Genomic DNA, 16,580 nt, shown 5'->3' with positions numbered 1-16,580 from the left:
TTTCTCATTATGACTTAAAAAAAACCAAACCAACCCTTCTATGGTCTCTTAGAGTTCTTGTACTCATATTTGCACCCCAGAACAATCAACTTCATGACGTAGATGCTGGTGAACAATAGACGTGCAACGTTTTGTGTATTCTCAGGTGTAGTATTAAAAGGACGTGAAATATTGAAGTATCTGGATTGAGCAGAACTGCAGTAGGAAACACTTGATCATGGGTGTTCAGATTGTTCTGTGAATAAGGTAGCTGCAATGTGAAATAAATTCTTTGCTTTTATGACAGCTTAATCATTTCGAAGTGTACAAATGCCGAACCTTAACTGCTCTCATTTTGGCTTGTGATGCTTACTGAGGTGTGGGGGAGATTAATGGGCGCCGCAGTACAGAAGCGGGATCCTGGTGATTGCCTGATATTTTGCTAAACTTTTTTTCTCTTCTGGCAATACAGTTCGCTGTGGTTAGGTGGTCTTGGTTTGGAAACGTACGGGTGTGCTATAACAACTCAGTGTCTTCTCAAACAGCGAGTAGCCTTGTGTCGCCTCAGAGGGGGAAATAGTGGAGCGGTGTCAACCGTCAGTGGAGATTCTCCCAATATAATGGGGTCCTGCCTTTTCATCCATGGTTTGTGATGGTCATCTCTCAAGATTCATGTTTACCTCTGGATTTTCACATGTTAATATATTTTTAGGCTGGGGTCTGACTGGCCATTCACAAGTGTCCCCCCACTTCGCCCAGCGCAACTCCATTTCTGCCATCTAAGCATTTCCTGCACCTGGCAGGATGGATATCGATTCATTCTGCTTTACTTAAGCTGGTTATAACTGAATTAGTTGGCCAAGACTCCCATCCAGTCGATGAAACTGCTTCATTCATTCATAAAATTCACTGTTTTAAAAGTCTACTTAAGGATGAGAAGAATTGCACACTGGACTCTATTATTAACCATAATGAGAATGTGGGCTAATGATGTTGGATAATGTTTGCAGATAAAGCCAACTCCTGGAGACTAGGTCACTGAGATACGTGGCTATTTGTCACTGGCTTTTTTGATGTGTATCTCTTTAGGCAGCAATCAGATTTTAAAAAATAATGTCAAACAAATAACTGGTTCCACAAAGGGTACTGGAATTGGAGGCTGTCCCGGTTTTGTCTTCTAATCACTAGGCACCCTCTCAGGCACTTTTTCTTTAGCTTTATTTGTAAAAATAAAAATAAAATATACATATTGGAGTTTATACAATATGTGGACTCAGACCTGTCTGTCTTAGGAGGATCTAAATTCCAGATATTTTGATTTCTGGGCAAATGCTTTAACTACTAGCTTGCTGTGAAAGAAAAGGCTGATGGCTTTTCTTCCTCTGCCCCAGTATCTCCACAAATTTCCGCCTGTGAACCGATGAGTTGTTGTCTGTATACATAAATACTTAATGCAACCTCGAAGGAGGCTGCTTGTTATCTCGTGATTGCTTGTGTCTTATATTGCCTGAAAAAGTAGTTCTCTGGTTTTTAGCTACCTAAGCAAGTGTTTATCACCTTCTTGGATACTACGCTTGACCGATAGGCATTTTAGAGTGAGATTACACGTCTTTTAGCTCTGTGGTTCCATGGAGTGGAATTTGAGCCAGATGCTTCAAAATAAGAGAATTATTGGTAGGCTTGTACTGGAATACTGGAGTATTGCAGAGTTAGAGGTACAGCTCAGCTAGTGTGGGTGTACCTTTATTCATAGAATCGTAGACTGTGTTGGGTTGGAAGGGACCTCCAAAGGTCATCTAGTCCAACCCCCTGCAGCGAGCAGGGACATCTTCAACTAGATCAGGTTGCTCAGAGCCTCATCAAGCCTGGCCTTGAATGTCTCCAGGGATGGGGCCTCCCCCACCTCTCTGGGCAACCTGGGCCAGTGTCTCACCACCCTCATTGGAAAGAACTTCTTCCTAATGTCTAATCTAACCCTGCCCTGCTCTAGTTTAAAGCCATTGCCCCTCGTCCTATCGCTACATGTCCTTGCAAACAGTCCCTCCCCAGACAGACGGCTCTAGATCAGGATTTATATTTGCATGAACCTGAAAATAATTACTTAATTTTTAATCTCTTCCCGCAGCCGTACTTTACAGTTGTTTTCTTTTCTGCCTATTGGAAAATTCACTTTTCTTGATAGCTACAAATCAATATTTTATGGAAAGTTAACAGCTGTTATATTGAAGTTGGCATAACTTTTGGTTACCAACCTACTACATTTTCCCAAGTGGAAAATGTTCGTTCTTACTAGATGACCGGGTATTCTAATTTTATATTATTTCTAATTCCTGCTTTGCTGTGTGTCAAGTTGTATTTGGATAGGGATAAAACCATCTCCAAAGTTGGGTAGGTTTTTTTTCGTGTGTGTGTTTGTTTTGAGTGGGGTTTTTTTGGGTTTGTTTTTTTTTTAGGCTGAAACAACTTCTTCAGTGTCATTTCTTATGGAATTCTCTTGAAACATGTTTTATTGCTACATCTTCTATCGAAGGAAGTAACAACAAACTATTTCTGATCTCCTTGGGTCAGATTTTTTCGGAAGCGTGCAGTTGGCTATAGATGGAGACATGGTTAATACTGAACGGTATCAGTGTTCTCGCTTGCATGACTGCGCCCTTGAATATCAGAGAGAGTTGAGAATGGACCTGTTCTGTGTTTCAAAACCTTATTGAATGGATTTTGGTGTATACACATATATATAGGTGTCGTTCAATATATAGGTGTGTCGTATATATGTGTGTATATATGTCGTGTCCATATATAGGTGGTGTTCAAGCTTCTAGGATTAGTGGCTCTTATGCTTTTATACCTTTGTATGGAAAAGGTGATTCACAGACTTGAAGAAGTTGCGTCCCTGTTTTTTTTAGTTGTCAACCAGACTTCTAATTAATTTATCTGATATAATCTAAATGAAGAAAATATTCATTCTGTGGCTGCTTCTTTAAACAAAATGGGGAGAATTTGAGGCAAAATCACTTTCGAACAACAGAAAGTAGAAGTATGGATATCTAGGATGTTGTGAACGCTTTGTTGGGTAAAATACCCATCTACAAATACATGGTTCATTACACTGGAGGATGTTTCCCTTCTTTCCGTATGAATAAGAAGCAGCTTTTTATGACTTTTCTGTTTAGGTTTCAGTCCCATCTCCTCCCCGCCCCTCCCCCCCCGCCTTTTTTTTCTTAAGAAATATGCCTTTATAAAGAAAAAAAATGTATTTAATTTAACATATACTGTGTGGTTTTTAATTTTCAAAAGATTCCACTAATTGAAAAGTTGTTTAATAAGAGTAATTTTTAAAAGCTCTCTAGTGTTTGTATGCTAAAATTTGAAAGGTGGCTAAACCACAGGAAAGCACTCCAACTGCTTTATAGAAAAAAAAATAAAATAGGGCACTGTATTTTGCAGGTGTTTCTGTAATTAGGAATATATTGTCTTCTGTTAACATTTAATTTAATTTTCTTTTAATTGTAGTTAATGATGAAGAACTAAAGAAAAGAATAGCTGAAGAACTGGCATTAGAACGAGCCAGGAGAGACTCTGAAGCTCAAAAGAGAAGGTTGGTTTGATAATAACAATATTTAAAACAAACATGTACTTAATGATTTTATTATTGTTATTTATCTACTTACTATAAAAGTTTGATTTTGTGCCCCAAGACAAAATGGTAGGTAAGACCTTTGGGTGATACAGCAAGTTTTGATATTAAATACATGTTAAAACAACAAATTAACTGCAATGTCCTTAAAAAAGCTCATATAAAATGTTGATCTAAATCCCTTTTGATCTTATAAGCCTGACTTTTTTTGTTTTTTGCAGTCTTTTAAACTCAATCATCATTGATTTCTCCTGAGTCCAAATATTCACTTTGCCGTGTAGAGACAGAAATAGTTTGAGAGCAATGTGGAGGTGGGTTATTTAAAACCCCTCTATTTGATCAAAAAGTAAATTTTAACAGAAGTAGAAATGGTAATTCTTGTTATTTCTGTGAATTGTAGATGTTTCTGTGAGTTTCAATATGTTTAGAACTGATTTAATAGTAGTACAAAGTAGAATCATAGGGTGGTTTGGGTTGGAAGGGACCTTAAAGACCACCCAGTGCCACCCCCTGCCCTGGGCAGGGACACCTCCCACCAGCCCAGGTTGCTCCAAGCCCCGTCCAACCTGGCCTTGAACCCCTCCAGGGATTGAACCCCTCATTACTGGCTCGCGTTGAGCTTCTCATCCACCAGCACCCCCAAGTCCTTCTCCTCAGGGCTGTTCTCAAGCCATTCTCTGCCCAGCCTGGATTTGTGCTTGGCATTGCCCTGATCCAGGTGCAGGACCTTGCACTTGGCCTTGTTGAACTTCATGAGGTTTGCACAGACCCACCTCTCCAGCGTGTCCAGCTCCCTCTGGATGGCATCCCTTCCCTCCAGCGTGTTGACTGCTCCTCAGCTTGGTGTTGTCGGCAAACTTGCTGAGGGTGCACTCAGTCCCACTGTCCATGTCGCCCACAAAGATGACCCCTGAGGAATGCCACTCATCGCCACTTGGACATCGAGCAACCCTTTGAGTTTGGCCATCCAGACAATTTCTTATCCACTGACTCATCCGTCAAATCCATGTCTCTCCAATTTAGAGACCAGGATGTTGTGTGGGACAGTGTCAAATGCGTTGCACAAGTTTCAGTAGATGATGTCATAGAATCATAGAATCATTGAATGGTTCGGGTTAGAAGGGACCTTAGAGATCATCTAGTTCCAACCCTGCTCCCAACGTCAGTTCTGTTCCCTTATCCGCCAGTGCTGTAATGCCGTCGTAGAAGGCCACTGAATTTGTCAGGCATGATTTGCCCTTAGTGAAGCCATGTTGGCTGTCACCGATCACCTCCTTGTTTTCCATGTGTCTTAGCATTGTTTCCAGGAGGATCTGCTCCATGATCTTGCCAGGCACAGAGGTGAGACTGACCGTCCTGTAGTTCCCAGGTCTTCCTTTTTTACCTTTTTAAAAATGGGGGTTGTTTCACCTGTTCCCATCAGCGGGAACTTCACTGACACAACTTTTCAAATACGATGGCTAGTGACTTGGCAACTTCATCCACCAGTTCCCTCAGGACCTGCACACGTATTTGAGCAGGTCCCGTGGACTTGTGCACCTTCAGGTTCCTTAGACGGTGCTAAAGTACTGCATTAAAACAGTTTACTAGTAGAAAACCATTTTGATATCCTTTTTGTTTATTGAAACATATTTTTCAGGGATTGTAGTTACTGTGAAAGACTGGGGAGGGTCACACAGAATGCAGCGGCGGACTTGGGATGCAGCGTTTTTAAATTATGCTCTGCAATGTTTAGTCTGCTACTGTGGGATTATTAGCAATTAAATAAATTCCTGTATATATATATATATAACCTACACATTGTCCTCCATTCTGAGAATGGGAAGAAAAGCTCATTATGATGAATTAAAAAAATTAGAATTTAATTAGTACTACTTAAACTGTCTGCATATATATCAGTTGTTTCCTACACATCATTATATTATTATTTAATTGAGTTAGGTTGATGGAGTATATAATTAGATAGGACTATATAAATGTCCCAGGGGAAAAAAAAAAAAAATCAGGCTTTTTTTTTTTGCATCAGCAATAAAGGAAATCAATATGTTACAGTGAAACCTCTCCTCTTTTGAACTGCGCTTTGACAGGAAAACTTGCATTACATTTGAGCTTAATGTTGACTGCTCAAGTTCAGCTGAACGTGATTACACTGTGGAAATATTTGTTTTGTAACTTCAGTATTTTGTCATTTGACGCTTTTCGGTAATTTTCATTAGGTGTTCCATAATTCAGTTTTCACGGGTTGTGCATTGATCTGTGAAAGGCAGGGAGCAGATTGGCTTGTCGTATACCTGATTTTATATTTTGTAGGGAATAATGCTGGCAGCCTTCCCTTTATTTGGTTAAGGATTAGTGAGGAAGATGCTACATATTAAAAGGATCCTGTAAAACCTTTTTGGTGTCTCAGAACTAGGTTGGAGAATCTGTGCTTTTGAAATGTAAACTATAAAAATAAATTAAAATAAAAATATAAACAATAAAATGAGAACCATCAAGTCTTGTTAGCAGCTTTAATTCTTTCCTAGTTTTGATTTTTTTTTTTTTTTTTAGCAATAAGCAAGGATTTCACATTATGCTTTCTACACAGTGTACAGATATATTTTAGTCAGATTGCAGAATCTCTTTTCATGTTGATGCAGATGTTTACTTTGCTATTACTTGAGGCTTTTACGGACTGAATTCTGGTTGAGGTTTTTGTTTTAAAACCACTTCAGAAGTGCCGTAGCAAATGTGGAGCTGTTCTCCTGCGAATCCCGTTCTTCTGAGAACGCAGTGAGCGATTTTCTGTTGATTGCTTTAAGAACGGATTGATGTTGTTCGGGTTCAGCATATGCGTGTTTTCAGCATATGTGTAATTTTTCATCTTTACTTTCAGTTTTCAAGCACATACGTACTTAAGAGCTAGATGCACATTGTTCAGATAAAGTATTTTATATCTTGCCTGTCTGTCCGGTGCAGAGAGTTCTAGATAATAAAAACAGGAAAAGGAAAGGATTACCCTCAACTGTGGTTATTCGTAATAAAGATACGAACACATTGATGCAGTGTGGGAAAACAGAGCAAAACCTGAGTTCCCAGCTATACTGTGCTTAAAATGTGTAATGGAAGGAAACTGTTAACAAGAGAACAGTTCATAGTATTCATATGTCAATAGCTGCACCAGAAAAATGAATGTAATGCAGGTTTCATAACTTAGATGGAGGGATGCAGTATAGAAATGCACTGGTGCTGTGCAAGGCCAGTTAGGCTGAAGCGTGACGGTGTCTCGTGTCTCAGAACAGCAACGCGCAGAGCTCAGACTCACTGGCTCTTTCCACTCCAGTGTCAGGCTCTTTGATAGGGAAGTGAGTATAATGAGGTCTGACGCCCTGAACACAAGAATTGCAACTTTTATCTAGGAAAAACAAGTCGAAGTGCTGGACTTCTACTATTTTTATTAATTAATTTATTTATTTATTTTAAGAGGTATGGTAGGGCCATAAGCCCATCATTAGTGAATTTATCTGGTATCCTAGTATTAAGAACTACTTGACTTTCCATTTCTGATCTGTTTAGTTTGATAATCCACTACTTGTCTTTGACCGTCTTTTAGAATCATAGAATCATTTAGGTTGGAAAAGACCCTTGGGATCATCGAGTCCAACCATCGACCCCACTCTACAGAGTTCTCCCCTACACCATATCCCCCAACACCACATCTAAACGAGTCTTAAACACATCCAGGGATGGTGACTCCACCACCTCCCTGGGCAGCCTATTCCAGTGTCTGACCACTCTTTCTGTGAAGAATTTTTCCCTAATGTCCAGCCTAAACCTCCCCTGTTGCAGCTTGAAGCCATTCCCTCTTGTCCTATCACTAATTACCTGTGAGAAGAGACCAGCACCAACCTCTCTACAGTGTCCTTCCAAGTAGTTGCAGAGAGTGATGAGGTCTCCCGTCAGCCTCCTCTTCCTCAAACTAAACAGTCCCAGCTCCTTCAATCGCTCCTCATCAGATTTATTCTCCAGGCCCTTCACCAGCTTCGTTGCCCTCCTCTGCACTCGCTCCAGCACCTCGATATCTCTCTCGTGTTGAGGTGCCCAGAACTGGACACAATACTCAAGGTGTGGCCTCACCAGTGCTGAGTACAGGGGGACAGTCACCTCCCTCCTTCTGCTGGTCACACTATTTCTAATACAAGCCAGGATGGCATTGGCCCTCTTGGCCACCTGGGCACACTGCTGGCTCGTGTTCAGCCCCTTGTCAATTAGAACCCCCAGGTCCTTTTCTGCCAGGCAGCTCTCCAGCCACACTGCCCCAAGCCTGTAGCGACGCATGGGGTTGTTGTGGCCCAAGTGCAGGACCCGGCACTTGGCCTTGTTGAAGCACATTCCATTAGCGTTGGCCCATCGGTCCAATCTATCCAAGTCTCTCTGTAGAGCCTCCCTATCCTCATGCAGATCAACACTCCCGCTTAGCTTCGTGTCATCTGCAAACTTGCTGATGATACACTCCGTGTTCTTATCAAGGTCATCAATACAGATGTTAAAGAGAAATGGTCCCAACACTGAGCCCTGAGGGACACCACTTGTGACCGGCCGCCAGCTGGATTTAACTCCATTGACCACCGCTCTTTGGGACCGCCCATCCAGCCAGTGCTTGATCCAGCAGATCGTGTGCTCATCCAGGCCTTGAGCAGACAGTTTTTCCATGAGAATTCTATGGGGGACAGTGTCAAATGCGTTTTGAGAGTCTAGGTAGACAATGTCCACAGCCTTTCCCTTATCCAATAATCTGGTCAGCTTGTCATAGAAGGAAATCAAGTTTGTCAGGCAGGATCTGCCTTTCATAATAGAAGATTTTTAATTTCGTGTCACATGCCATTGACCAATGCCTTTCATAAACCCATGCTGACTAGGCCTGATCCCCTGGTTGTCCATTGGCTGAGAATATGAAGCTTGCCTAGAGTTTTGGCTGTATGAGAGTAGGATGAAAGCCAGGAGGCTCCTCGGAAACTTAAATTTCCCTGCAAATAATGATGAACCTTTTCAGGATTTTCTTCCTCCAGAATTTGGAAGTCCATAGGGAGGTTGTGGAAGCATAGGAAGTTGTTGCAAAGATTAACCACTTTCGTGGGAATGCGTGTGGCTTCTGGTCTGTGGATGGAAATTTGAATTTTACCAATGGCTGAATTCCCTCATGTTTGACTCTCCTGGCCCAGGAGACCGCCTCATCTCACTTACTGGTTTTGCAGTCCAACTGATGGAGATACGTTCCTGGAAGTGCCAGTGCTCATGAAAGGTATACACAGAAGAAAAAGTTATTTTGAAAAACCAAAATTGAGCAACAACTTTTATCATCAGCATAATGATAAAATTTTAGGTGCTGCCAACCTCATCAGACAACTGGGTTTCTCCACTAAAACATACGCAAAATAATACTTAAATGAAAGAGGCAAATGAAGGATGTGATTTTCCATAGAAATTGAACGCTCATGAATGATTACTTACCTCTCTTTCCCTTGAGAATCAGTCTTATTTATTTTGCTGATCATTTAGCTCAGGCTAATTATATCTGTGGGTTTTCAGTGTTTTTGGCTTGGCAAGTGTTTCCTAGCTTCCACTCTTCTTATATGATTTGGCACATGGCAAATATTAATTATATGCAGAATGAGGTGGTTTTGCAAAATGCTGTGTGTGACAGTCCCTTCAATATTGCAGAAAGTTTATTTTGTTCCAATATTCACTGTACGCATGCATTTAATTTTCTTAGCATGCCAAACAGACATCCCTGTGCAGTTTGCTGATGTACGACTGCCCCAAGAGACCCAGATGATTGTTTTCCCTATGCTTAGTTGTACTTGGATTCTCCTACATCCAAAAGATTCCAGCTTTTGTTTCTTAGATGAAAAGTACTACCATAAGTAGGAGTTTTAAGGCAGGGAAAGGCTTAAAAACAGCCTTTTGTTTGGTTTAGTGGCCCTTCAGTAACTCTGTTATTAGGTCTACTCTAAAATTGTTTAAGGCATGTAGGAGCGTTGTGCAACTGTTGCTCAAAATCTTGTTAAAAATGTTCTAATGTGTGTAGAAGTTACATGGTGTATCTTAAATCTTTTATTTAAATTTCTGTTTAGACAGTTGGAACCCTGCAAGGTTACTTCTGTTTAGTTTAATATCCTGGACATGGATTAACTTGATTTGAGGGACACACTTGAACTTCTCCACGTGACTTCATCTGAAGCTGAATGGGACCCATTCCCCGGGATCCCTTGTGAAGGGAATTGAATAGGTGGTAACTGTCGGTGGAGGGGAAATGGTGGGTATCTGGAGGTTAATGATTTTAGCCAGCAGATCCAGAAGAGAACTATTGCTGCAGCCTCACAAGTGTCTCAGTGTCTCTAACTACCTTGTACTGTAGGGACAATCCTGCGTTTGCTTTTGTAGTCTTATTCAGTCCTTGTCCAGCTTTCTGGGCCTTCTAGTGGTTGCCTACTGGCATCCCTGTTATCCCTTCCCTGTATTGGCTTCTGTTTATTTTCCAGTATGGTCACCAAAAAGCCAATTAGCAGAACAAGGAAGACATGGACCTGTTGTAGTGGGCCCAAGAGGAGGCCCCCAAAACTGGTCAGAGGGCTGGAGCACCTCTGCTGTGAGGACAGACTGAGAGAGTTGGGAGTGTTCAGCCTGGAGAAGAGAAGGCTCCAGGGAGACCTTAGAGCAGCTTTCCAGTCCCTAAAAGGGGCCTACAAGAAAGCTGGAGAAGGACATTTTACAAGGGCCTGTAGTGATAGGACAAGGGGTAATGGCTTCAAACTGAAAGAGGGGAGATTGAGATGAGATCTCAGGAAGAAATTCTTTGCTGTGAGGGTGGTGAGCCCCTGGCCCAGGTTGCCCCGAGAAGCTGGGGCTTCTGCTGAACCCCTGTTCAACCTTCCAGCTGAACCCCTGGAGGGGTTCAAGGCCAGGTTGGAGGGGGCTTGGAGCAACCTGGTCTGGTGGGAGGTGTCCTTGCCCAGGGCAAGGGGTGGGACTAGATGGTCTTTAGGGTCCCTTCTACCCCAACCCATTCTGCAATTCTGTGATGGCTTTTGATAACTCTTAGATTTAGCTATGTTTTGACTCTCTAGTCTCCTAAGATATCTTTGGTAACTTTTGTCTTGAACGCCACATGAAAAATGCTTTTCTTGAGTAATGCAGATGATAGATTTTTCAAACATTCCCTGGTAATGAATTGCTGGAGTCTGTTCTACTTGGCTAGCCAGGCTCCATATGGTGTGGCATTTTATCTGTCATTAGCTGGATAACTTATTGCAACCTCTCTATTTCTAAACATTCTCATCTGTTTAAAGAAAATCTTTCTAAACCCTAAATCAGCTTTTAAAAATATGTACACACTGGTGCACGAAGGTGGCTCTCGGTGGTAGGTTATTAGATTGCAGTCATTACCTTCTTTATATTTTTTTGTTGTTGTGCTTGGGGGAGGGTCCCTATATAACTGCAATTCACTTTAGGATTTAATTCATACTCTGATGCCTCTGAGTGCTTCCCCCCGATCTTGTTTTGTCATGTCTCAGCAGTACACTGCATCTATGACAAGCTCTTAGTAAACTTCTCGGAGTAGATGGCTTTGGCAGAAAAGAACAACAAATTCACCAGCGAAAATGTAAAGCGAAAGAAGAATGAAGAACAATATTAGAGAAGAACCCTTTGGGAAACTACACACCAAAAATGTTATATTAAAATCAATACTGGAGCTTGACCTTTTTGGGCTACCGTATAATTTAAAGCTTACTATTGATTTCTGTTTTAATAACATGTTTATTCTAGTTTACTGGCATAGGTCTGGAGAACGTAAGTAATAAAATGATTGATTTATTTACAATATTCATTCTATATTTTACTGAGGTAAACTTATGAAAAGCATATTAATCTATCTTCAGTTCACATGGGTAGTGCACTGGGGGGAAAACTTTTTTGAAGTAGACTTATTTTCTTCCTAAATGATTATATTTTCCCAGGTAATTAACCACGTTAAATTGGGAGACTGGCTCTTTCTTGCAGCCGCTTTCTCACAGGGGAGAAGTAGTTTCTTTTTTTCTTTTTTTTTAAAAATAGTTGTAATCTAGTCTTCTGCCACAGGGACCTCTTGCTAGTGTTCAGGTTAAATGTGAAAACAGTCAGGGAAATTTTATCTTCTTCTACCGCTGACAGTAGGGTAGAAAGCTGGAAATACTTCCATGAAGCAGTAAAAGTGATTATAACTATTTTGACTTCTGATAGGTCAAGAATAAGAGTTTAATATCTTCTGGCATGAGTGACCATACTGTTTTGAAAAAGATATTACCCAGTTGATAATCACATTTAGGAATGCAGGAAGTGGCACAACAGACTTTCACCAAAGCTTACCTCCTCTGGTCTTCCTTTCTCTGACAAGGTTTCCATGAAGTAAGTCTTGTGGAGTGGGATTCAAGCAAATTTAAAAATATAATTGAGAGAAACTGTTTTTAGAGGGAAGTTTCTGCATTACTGTTGTTATTTCTGGAAAAGAAAACACTCTGGTGTGAAAAGGTATACTTTAGAAGTAAGGCTGTGTTGTGAGTACAGCCACATTTATGCAACGTGTGGATAATTATTCTGTCTTTGTTCATACACCCTTATACATGTCTTATATATGTCTTCCACAAACGTGGGGAATCATAGGTTTGGAAGGGACCTCTGTAGATCATCTCGTCCAACCCCCTGCCAGAGCAGGGTCACCCAGAGCAGGTGGCACAGGAACGCGTCCAGGCGGGTTTGGAATGTCTCCAGAGACGGAGACTCCACCACCTCTCTGGGCAGCCTGTGCCAGGGCTCTGCCACCCTCACAGCAAAGAAGTTCCTCCTCGTGTTGAGATGGAACTTCCAATGCTCAAGTTTGTGCCCGTTCCCTCTTGTCCTGTCCCCGGGCACCACTGACAAGAGCCTGGCCCCATCCTCCTGACACCCACCCTTTAAGGATTTATAAGTGTTGATTATATCCCCCCTCAGTCGTCTTTTTTCTAGACTGAAGAGACCCAAATCCCTCAGCCTTTCTTCATAAGAGAGGTGTTCCAGTCCTCTCATCATCTTGGTAGCTCTTTGCTGCACCCTCTCCAGCAGTTCCCTGTCCCTCTGGAACCAGGAAGCTTAATCTTTTTTTAGTATAACATTCAGTGTATCAGAAGAACCCCTGGCTGTTGATTTGAGAGAGCAAAACTTGGATATTGTATTGTTTTAAAATAGTGATAAGATATAGTGGTAGGATTTTGGGAGATAAGCCATAAATTGCATATAAACTGGAAAGAAAGGCTAACGTGACATGTGATAAGGGCCTCCTGTTTCTGACTGTGACATGTACGTCTGCACGACTCTCTCCTTCCGTATCTGAAGGTGTGTAGTTGGTAGAGAGAGGACTTAAAATAGTCATTGGGTGAGATTGCGGAGTAGGCTTTTCTGGAGTGTAAAAATCAGATAACGTTGGGCGGTGATGAGGGCTATTTGTTTACCGAAACAAAATATTCAAGTTTAGTGTGCATAACTGATTTTATAAAAATAAAAAAAAACAACAGCTATTTCTTTCGGTGAGTGTCCAAGAGGCCACTTCAGCCCCAGGGCTGGGAAACACGCACGGAGACAGCAGCAAGTTTTGGCATCCCTTCCCCAGGTTGAGTTCCTGCTAGTCATGCCGTCCCAAACGTTTTTTTCCTCTCTCACAGCAGAAGGTTCCCTCATCTGATCTGACACCCAGCAAAAGGTTTAGAAGTTGAATTTATTCTTCGACAGCTCTAATGTTACTGAGGGAATGAGGAGGGTCAGGCTGGGTCAAGGCTGTTTCTTTACAGGCAAGGGAAGGAGCCAAGATTAAGCGTGAAGACATTTTGGGTTCGAGCAGATAAATCAAGTACTCTGATCAGGTGAGCTGCTGTAACGGATGCCTCTTTGGAGAGCCATCTGTTGAGAAGACAATTCTATTATGGACGCTCAAGTCACCTTCTGGATGGGCTTGAGTTGTACCCTTTTTAAAAGCATAAGAGTTTAGCGCACGATCTTACCTGCAAAATGCCAAGGAAGGATAAAAATGCAGCCGCGCTGCTTATGAGGTTGAGGGTTTGCAAATATCAAACTGTCAGAGAAACCTGCTTTCCTTTTCCTTATTGTTTTCTGGGAATAAATAAACATTATTTGGTAGTGGTAGAGTTGCCCTCCAAGATTTCTGTTATTGGTCCAACTCTCCATTAATACCATTTTGTCTAGTTCTCAGATATACGGAGGTGAATCTCGGAGACAGGACGTGGAAATTGGAGAAAGCAGCGCCATAATTCACTCCTACCTTTATAAACCCCAATTTTCAAGGGGGTTATTTTTCACTTCGATTTTAAAACTCGGCATCTCAACTGACAACTTGTATACCAAGCTTCATCTTGATAAGTTTATTTCTAGGAGAGATGGAAAAATGACTTGAAGCCAGTGAGTTTATTTGGAGCGAGCATCAACAAAAATAATACTGTTTCATAGTTTTAGATTCAAGGAGGGAGGAGGGAAACTATTTGCCCCCCGGCAATTTTAAACAAACCTTTGCTTTCAAACTGCTGAGCTCTTTCATTTTGAAAAGTAGCAAATGAGTAGACATGGCAGAGAAACACTTAAAAATAATAATAATAATAATAAAATTTTGTAACTGTCACTTCATTGTAACGGATAATTAATGTTGTCGTAATTTCATGGCTGCCTTTGCAGATCCCAAGAGGAGTGATATTAAGTTCGAAAGTAATTTCAAGTGGAGTTATGTGGATATCGGGAAAAGTCTTAGCTAAATACATATACAAATTATGTAAAACAGTTTTACTATTCTGACTTAGGTTCTCTGCATGCCTCTGGCATAAAGGTAGACATTTGTTCATTATTCTGTCTTTCTGTAACGCTGATCTATATGCACATATTTTAAAAACAGTGGCTTTATGAAGTATAATTACAAAATCCCCTCAAACAACCTTCCCTCCCTCCTACTCACCCTCCCTCCTCTCAACGCCCGCCCCCCCCAACCCAAGTATCTTAATAAAGTCAACTCAACCGTCCTCTATAGGCTACGAACAGCCATCAGACTGACAAGAGTCAGTGTCCATATTGCAATGCCTATTAACAAGCTGTCCGTGGAGGCATTGTTGATAAATTGAAGAGCTGTATGTAATTATGAGTTTTGAAATTAGTGTCTTTGATCTTTTTATCAAGGACTGGCACATAAAATAACATGGCCATTAGCAAAGATTTTTCAATTGACAGATGTTATGCTGAGGCTGGAAGGCAGCTGGAAAAAGGAAATGAATGAATATGTTCAACCGAATGTTATTACTCGGACTCATTATTATGGGTGATTTGAGAAATATAGCATTTGAAGTGGGGGGTAGTTGAGAATGGAAGGAAATGGTTAAGGGGGGCAAGGTGGAACATATTCTTAATGAAGATATTTTGTATTAAGTTCAGTGTTTTCTTGGGTTGGGTAACAGACTTCAGCCTAAGGAAAGAGTAAATCAAAGCACTCAAAACCTTGCCCTCCTTGTTATTGCCACTAGACGTGTCCAAAACCAATGGAAGAATTGTAAGACTATTTGGGACTCACCAAAGATAAACGTCTAATGGGACATATTGGAGGGAGCAGTTAACATTATGTGAAAAGCTACTTGCTGTTTACGGATCAATTGTGGAACCACTATCACTTTTATGTGTTCAGTAATATTTATAATGAATGAAGCTCTAATTTATATATGTGTATGGCCAGCATTAAGGAGGAACAGGTCACCATGAGGAAGTGGGCATGCATGGAATAAAGTAGTGGAGTTCTCATTAAATTTAATAGTATGAAGTGCAAGCATAGGAAAGTACCAGTAATATAGAATAAGACCGTAGGAAAATCTCACTCAGATTACTGTATGCATTTCAAGGTAGATGTGCCAGAAAGAATAAAAGATACATGGAACTGATATCTGATATTAATCTTTTTTTTTTTTTTTTTTGTGATGTTAATCTGCAAGTTCCAGAGCTGCAGCTAGCTCTCATCAGAGGACAAGGAGACCTTCCCAACCCATATCTTGAGTGTGTAACCTGGCTTCTCTCTTTCTCTTCCTCTTTTTCATTTGTTTCCTTAACTTCATTCCGAGCTGTTGGAGGGTGTCTGCCTTCCATGGTGCAGCTGTGACAAGTCAACTGGGCTGATTGTGGTGGTACGGGCAAGTGTTGGGTTCGGCTTTACTTATGCAGTAAGGGGGGAAGGCAGGCCCTAGGGCTGGAGAACATCAGGTTAGACTTGGAGGGCTCTACTGTGGAGGGCTCTACTGGTGTATAGGACAAGTTGTGTTGCTCAGAAGCGTTTGATGGGACAGTGATTGGAAGGGTTATTGGTACCTTTGATCTCTTCTCTTTTCCTGCACCGTAATGGTTACGGCTTGTGATCGTTTGTAGTGACTTTGTCAAAGAATTTTGATGGTGCACATTGTGGTCTATGCAGTGGGTAGCAATTTGGACCCCTGTGGTGATGTTTGAACGGTTTTGGAGTAAGCACTCATGAAATGATTGCAAGTCTGGGTTTGATGACCTGCGTGTTCCTTTTTTAACTTTGTATTTCCACATTTTAAAGCTTTAGCATTTTTGGTTTGCCTTACTTCTTTTCTGTTTTACCAGTCCTAATTCTCTTGTACTTAGAGATTTGTCCAGTATGTAGATGTCTCAAAAAACCACCTGGATAGAACCTAAGTTGAGGAAAGGTATATTCCAGTCTTCAATTTAGAGGAGTTTTCTGCCTTTCGCGTAGACAGTTTTCAGTAATGTTTTGGGTTCTCCCTCCAGACCTCACCCAGGGCCATGCGTCATTTAAAATACAATTCACATAAAAATCTGCCAAAAGAGCAAAGTAAATTAGAGAAAAAAAATACATATATATTTTGCCTATTTGGGACTTGTGGGCAATACGAGT

The 16,580-nt window shown here is 41.1% G+C and overlaps 1 protein-coding gene across 2 annotated transcripts in view; it reads left to right on the top strand.

Annotated features, from left to right (window-relative positions):
• The window catches only part of CHCHD3 (coiled-coil-helix-coiled-coil-helix domain containing 3), a 176,415-nt gene that overhangs the window by 27,806 nt on the left and 132,029 nt on the right, over nucleotides 1-16,580 (top strand). For both annotated transcript variants that reach the window (XM_054191301.1, XM_054191293.1), the window contains exon 3: nucleotides 3,493-3,577. In XM_054191301.1, the coding sequence (XP_054047276.1) occupies nucleotides 3,493-3,577 (85 nt within the window). The remainder of the gene's footprint in view (nucleotides 1-3,492; nucleotides 3,578-16,580) is intronic.

This window comes from Rissa tridactyla, chromosome 1 (genome assembly GCF_028500815.1).
Source record: "Rissa tridactyla isolate bRisTri1 chromosome 1, bRisTri1.patW.cur.20221130, whole genome shotgun sequence".
In the NCBI taxonomy this organism is placed as follows: Eukaryota; Metazoa; Chordata; class Aves; order Charadriiformes; family Laridae; genus Rissa; species Rissa tridactyla.
Note: the sequence above shows the minus strand (reverse complement) of the source record. Positions and strands in the feature narration are given on the sequence as shown.